The following is a 6,454-nucleotide window of genomic DNA, read 5'->3' as shown; positions in this document are numbered from 1 at the left end:
TTTTGAATCTCTGCTGAACTTTTCAGTGTTGTGATACTTCTAAGCATCACTTCATTTTTGAGCTGCAATATGGTCTGCGACCAAAAATCGCTTTTCAGCACTACCATTAAGCATCTCCATCTTTCTTGGCCATCTTTGGTAAGGTCACTGATTTATTCAATTCAGCTTATCAAGCTTGTCTAGCATCTCAGTACAAAATGGGGAAAATATGAATCAAGAAGAGATTATGAGTAGCCTGAGCAACCCTTCTCCCATCTGACCACCTGAATATTTCAAATGCAATGATCACATCTCATGTTTATTCAAGTTTCATTGAACAAGGAGGCAAATGAGTGTACAATCACTTGCCTGAGCCCAGCACACTTCCTTTTCCAGGCTCTCACGTGGATGGTGTTTTGCTTTCCTTCTCTTTCTTCTTCTCTGCAGCCTTGGCTTCCTCCTTTTCATGAACAGTGATGTAGCTTGTCACCTCCCCTTCTGGGAGAATCTTCAAACTGGTCTTTCCCTGATCCCTTGACAGAACAGCAAGCTCAATTTTGTCAGCAGCCAGCTTGGTGACATCTAGGGTCTTGCTCATCACCTTCATTGCCAGCATAATGGCATCCTTGATTGACATGTCCTCTTTGTAATCTTGCTTGAGGATGGAAACTGCTGCAGCACTGTTGCTTCCGATGCATGTTGCTTTCCAGCCACTGTAATTTCCGCTGGGATCCGACTGATACAGCTGGTATCCATAATGCTTATCCCACCCAATGTAAAGGATTGACACACCAAATGGCCGCTTGCCTCCAAACTGGGTATATGACTGCTTGATGTCACACAGCATGGTAACCAACTGCTCACAGGGTATTGGCTCCCCATACTGAAGAAGGTATCGCTGAGAGATCAGCCGCAGTTCATTTGTCAGCACATTTGCATCAGAAGTGATCCCAGCAACACTACAAGCCATGTTTTCATGGAGCTTGTAGATTTTCTCAGAGAACACCACTTCATCCAGAAGCTTATTCATGTTTCTTTTCTCTGCTGCAAGAACGATTCCCTCTGGGGTGCGGATCCCGAGGCATGTGCCGGCGTGACCGATGGCTTCCATGGCATACTCGACTTGATACAGTCTCCCCTCTGGAGAAAAGATGGTGGTTCTCGAATCATACCTTCTGGCCATCTTGAGCCCTTCGCAGACTGACACAACACAAGACGGTACCCAAATGAAAATGAATCGGCGTTGTCACCACCGACACAACACGCCAGCACCCAGCCAACCAACTCTTGGTTCCAATCAATGAGCGCTATTTTGCGCTGGTTCTGCCGCTTTCGTTGGTAATCGTCTTAAATGTCCTCAACGGTGCTACCAAATTTAGACGTTTTCCGTTCGACAAAGGGAAAATTTGGGAAAGTTAGCAACTATGTGCTGAGCTCGTGGTCAGAGGCGCAGGAACTGTGTTCAAGTTTGTTAGGGGAGGGCGGGTGGGAGAGAACTACAAAATACTCAAACGGGACCCCTAAGATTAGATAGTGGACCTCTGCAAGAAAGAATTCGTCCTGTACAGCCCAGGATGGGCCAGTATAGGGCGAATTCCGGCCTGTAGAGGCCCACTTTCTATACGTGAAGGGCTTGTGTGGCTCTTCACAGTAAAAAATGGATCCTCTATAAGTCAGAATGAATCCTCAACAGGCCAAAATTGGCCCTTTTCAGTCAAGCATGCGAACAATTCAGTTAAAATGGAGCCTCTTCGGGTGAAAATGGTCCCAACAGGGTCAGAATGGGCCCTCTGCAGGACAGTAGCGCAGACAAGGGGGTATCGGGGCACGTGCTCCCCCTTTAGGTTCGGAGATGCCCTTTGGGCCTCCTCAAAACTTACGATTGAAGGACCGAATGGCCAGCTGGAGGTGTCATTCTGGGGTCCCGGCCCGCAGGGTCGGACACTCCAATGCCAGTTAGAGGGCCTTGCGCGCTGATCAGGAGCCCGCTGAGTCGATAAGGGCCCATGTTTCGGTCAGACACCACCAGTAACGCGCAGTCGTCTCCGTGGCTACATGGGTCTAAGGCCCCATTTCCTAAGCAGGGACAAAGGCGGAGCCAGTGTCTTGCATTGTTCGGGGCTCTACAGCGCCTAACAGGGACGCTGTGTTGTCAACGGGCCCTGAGTCGGCCAGAGGCAGTGCTCGAGGTCGCCCGAAGAACCTGGAGGACCCACCGGGTCCGACAATCATGGGCCCGGTTGGAGGGTCTAAGCGCAAAAAACCGATGGTAGGAGTTGTACTCAGGGGCCCCGACCTGCGAATACGGACGCTCAAATAACGGTCAGGGGGGCTTTTGCGCCGATTGGGGACTCCTGAGTCGATATGAGCCTATGTGTCGGTCAGGTACCACAGTATCACATAGTCGGCTCCGCGTCGGTATGGACCTGAGGACCCACTTCCCAATCATCTTTAAAGCCGGGGCCAGTGATTTACACTGGCCTGAAGCCTTGTATCTTTGAGAGGTCCACAGCGCCTAACAGAGGGTCGTGTGCTCGCAAGGGCCCCGAGACGATCGAGGGGAATTTCGATGAGGCCCGAGGATGGGCTCGGACGGCCCACTGGAACCGACGATCAAAGGCCCGGTTGGAGGGCACGACGGCCAGAAGAACTGGCTTTAGGTCACATAAAGAATCGTGACCTGTAGGATCCTGATCCGAAATATCAGAGGTCAGAGGTCCAGAGGTCCTACTGTACCGTTTGAGAACCCCTGAGACATTGCAGGTGTCTAAGTGGGTTAAAGACCATGAAACTGAATAGTCGGTTCCATGTCCGTCTGAGCCCTTGAGACCAATTTCCCAACCAAAAAAGAGGCCGGGGTCCACGATTTGCAACGTTCGGAGTCCCTGACACAATGCGGGGCTCCTGTGTCGGTTAGGGGCCACCGTGCCCCACAGGGGTCAAGTTCCAGGAAGTGGCCCTAGGTCGGAGCGGTATTTGAGGGGGTCCGAAGAGGGACCGAAAGGTCCCTCGAGACGAAAAAGATCGAGGACCCGATAGGATGGCTGAAGGGCTCTAGGTCACATTAAGGACTGCCTCCCATAGGTCTGTCATCTCAAATATCAGTAAGATGATCTCTTGCACCGAAAGGGACCGCTGACACAGAAAGTTCCTCTATTTCGGCCAGAATTCACGAACAACGAACAGACGGCTTCGTGTTGGTCTGAGCTCTGGGGCCCATTTCCCAAGCAGGAACAAGGCCAGGCCCGTGATTTACGCTGGTCGGGCTCCTGTGTCGTTCAAGGGCCCGCAGTGAGCATGGTCACTCTGCGTCAACAAGGGGCCTCGAATCGGGCAGGAAAATATTTGCTCAACAAGGACGGTGACGGGAGCCAGAATGGCACAGGGCCTCTCGCGTTGGTCGGGCCACTTCACAATTGAAGGCAACATAAGAGTTTATGGTGAGTGCTCGGTTGAGGTAATGGAAGAGTCCTGTGCCAGTCAGGGCCCGCAGTGCCGAAGGGTGGGCCTTCCAACCCTATTCCGGCACGGGCCCGTTAAGCCCAACTGGAGTCTATGTGCCAAGTTGTTGACCACCTGCGGCGAGCAGGGATGTTGCTGCGTTAATGACGGTTCATGCGTCGATTCGGAGTCAACTGAGCGTGGAATAGAGCGAACCGAAATGAGCTCAGAATGCTCAAGGCCATCCCATGTTTCCCTGCAAACGTTCATTATTTTGCAGAATCGGCTAGTGGAACAAGTACCCTCAAAAGGTTTGAACCTGCGTGCCGGGTACCGATAATGTAGTGGTTGACGCGCCTGCGTAAACCACTGCATGTCTGGGAAACCACAGGTACGGGTTTCGATTCCCTGCGGTGCCCGCCCTTTCCGCCAGGGTGATAGGCTGGCGGTGCCATATAGCCCCAGCAGCTGAGTGCATCATGAAGGCCCAATAACAAGCCCGCATGCTCGGGGAGCAATGATAGCGATGGCTATGGGCGCAGTTTTTGTAAAACCGAACGGCGTTGGCCACTGCAAGCAATACAGGGGACGGACGTTGAGCGTGCAACAATGATCATAGCAAAATAATGCTTCTGAATGTCTCTTAAAATAAATTCATACAGTTCAAAAATTACACTGGGCGAATACCTTTTGAAGCTTTAAGGTTGTCCTCTGGACAGACAAACAGTTTCAGCAACAAGGAAAATAGAGGTTTCACCTTTACTCTTCCAATGCCACCACCAGATTCCAGCACCACTTCGCGGCGCTGTAAAGACCAATACGTTATTATCAATGTAAAAACCACGCAGGTGAAATGTACGCCCGGAATATCTTTTAATGCACGATGTGGTGTTCAAAAGCGTTCAAAAGGGTTTTTTTTAAAATTGTCAATTTTCGTTCACCTGTCGGACACAACGCGGTGTTATCCGCGGGGCCGACACTGCGCGGCCTCAGTAGACTGCAACGGCTGGCGTTTAGTACTTTTTTTGTTACCAACATATGCAGGTGCGCATGCATAAAACTACGCTATGTTTTTTTCCTCTTATCAGCTCTGACTGAATGTTGAACATGTCCAGACAAACATGGTTTGACTTTGTTAATACAGGTTGTCGAGCCATTTTGATCTTCAACGGACGTTCGTGGAATCCTTGCTATTAAGGATTAATGCAGATAAAGGTTCTGACGAAGCTTCTGAACTCTATCGGTTTAAAAAGAGTGCACCGAACCAGTATTAAATAAACAGCGCCGGCAACTTATTTTACGCAGTCATTTAATGCATGATATTGTCACTTTATTTACCAGTAAAGTTAGGCAAACTTGATCTCGCGGTGGAGTCTGGCTTATGTTCCAGTTAAAGATGGCAAAAATGTGTAATATATCCATGCGTATATATATATATATATATATATATATATATATATATATATATATATATATATTATATATGTATGTGGTGTCTAAAACAAATATGTTGTTAATAACAAATGAGCCATATTCGACGATTTTTTGGGGGGTCCTTTTACTATCAGGGGCCCTTTGTCAACCCTGTGCCCCCTTGCCAAGGCTCTGGCTGCGTTCCTGCTGCAGGGCGAAGTAGGCCCTCCACAGTCAATGGTGATGGACCCAATACATGTTAGATGGACCCAATAGGCACTGGAGATCATAATGAGCTTGTGGAGGTCAGAATAATTCCTCGTTAGGCCAGAATGGGCTCTTTACAGGGCAGAATAAGTCCTCTACAGGCCAGGATAGGCCCTCCATAGTCGATAATATGCTCTCCACATAAGAAAATGGGCCATCAACAGACAAGAAAGAGCCCAGTACAGACCAGAATGGGCTCTTTGCAGGTCAGAATGGCTCCTCTTCAGACCAGAATGAGCTTTCATAGCTCAGAGTGGGCTTTTACAGGCTTACGCAATCCGTTTATAATCCAGAATGGTAGGGCCCTTCTCATATCGGACTGGGCCTTCCACGGACCCTCCAGGCTGGACGGGGGGGGGGGGGCTGTTCCGTGCTGCCACTGGTTCACACGGCCTTGCTCGTGGTTGTCTATTTTTACGCTCCCTAATTTCAGTTCCAAACTTTTTGGGTCTACTTTGTGTATGTTTCCTGCGCCTATTGATAAGCAGATGGACGCCCTCTCAGACCCTTTACCTTTGTATCATGCATGTATCCGTTTCGCATTTGGCGTCATATGACCCGTTCAGCCGCGAGCTCCAGAACCAAAATCATTTGCTTGGGTTTGTAAACGCCAGGAGTATTTATGTATCCTGGTGCTGCCTGCTTTACTGGTGGCTGTTCGGCCGTCTGTGTGCGACCGCTGCTGCCCGCGTACCTGCAGTGCAAAGACCAGCCGCCGCCGCCGCCACCCATATCACAGTGGGATGTCTGAGTCTCCGGTCGCTGACACCGTCTCTAGATGAAGTAAGCCTGCTTTTATAAACTCATGGCATCAACATAAGGTGCCTGAGTGAGACCTGGCTGACTGCAGTCGTTGACGCCAGATATCTGCTTTTGCCGGACTGCCGTACCGTTAGACGTGGTCCTGGAACTCACGGCGTTGGCGTGTTCATCATCTACCGAGGTGATGTCATCTGCAGAGACACGCTACAAACAGTGACACTTGATGTCCCGACATCAGGCTCCAGTATGGAGGGCTTAAGAGTTCACTGCACTCAGCGCCGACGAAGGACCGCCGGCGTGATCTCCAGGCCTTCCAATGGACCGACAGCCCGCGCTGGACGGCTTGCAAGACCAACTCGCACATACCGTCGGCAAAGGTCACCCGATGCGTCTTCTGGTGGACATAAACCTGGACGTGTTGGTGACAAGCCAGCCCGGTGTCCAGTGGCACCTCGACCTATCTCGACCGGTTTCCAGGCTTGTGTACGACCTGTGGGATCTGGCACCACGCGTCCCTTCATGCTGCTGGCTGTTGCTGTTACCAGCCGTAAACCGTACCGTTAGTACGTTCGCGGACGTCTTCATACACGAC

The 6,454-nt window shown here is 50.4% G+C and overlaps 1 protein-coding gene across 1 annotated transcript; it reads right to left on the bottom strand.

Moving 5' to 3' along the window:
- Positions 1 to 285: 285 nt before the first annotated feature.
- Prosalpha3 (proteasome alpha3 subunit) lies at positions 286 to 1,283 on the bottom strand. The gene has a single exon (XM_037213339.1). The coding sequence runs from the start codon at positions 1,160 to 1,162 to the stop codon at positions 380 to 382; it is 783 nt and encodes a 260-aa protein (XP_037069234.1). The 5' UTR covers positions 1,163 to 1,283; the 3' UTR covers positions 286 to 379.
- Positions 1,284 to 6,454: the final 5,171 nt, after the last annotated feature.

The sequence above is a fragment of the Pollicipes pollicipes genome, unplaced genomic scaffold, assembly GCF_011947565.3.
Source record: "Pollicipes pollicipes isolate AB1234 unplaced genomic scaffold, Ppol_2.1 Scaffold_3087;HRSCAF=3621_pilon_pilon_pilon, whole genome shotgun sequence".
Lineage (NCBI taxonomy): Eukaryota > Metazoa > Arthropoda > Thecostraca > Pollicipedomorpha > Pollicipedidae > Pollicipes > Pollicipes pollicipes.
The sequence above is the reverse complement of the archived record's forward strand: the minus strand, read 5'-3'. Positions and strand labels throughout refer to the sequence as shown.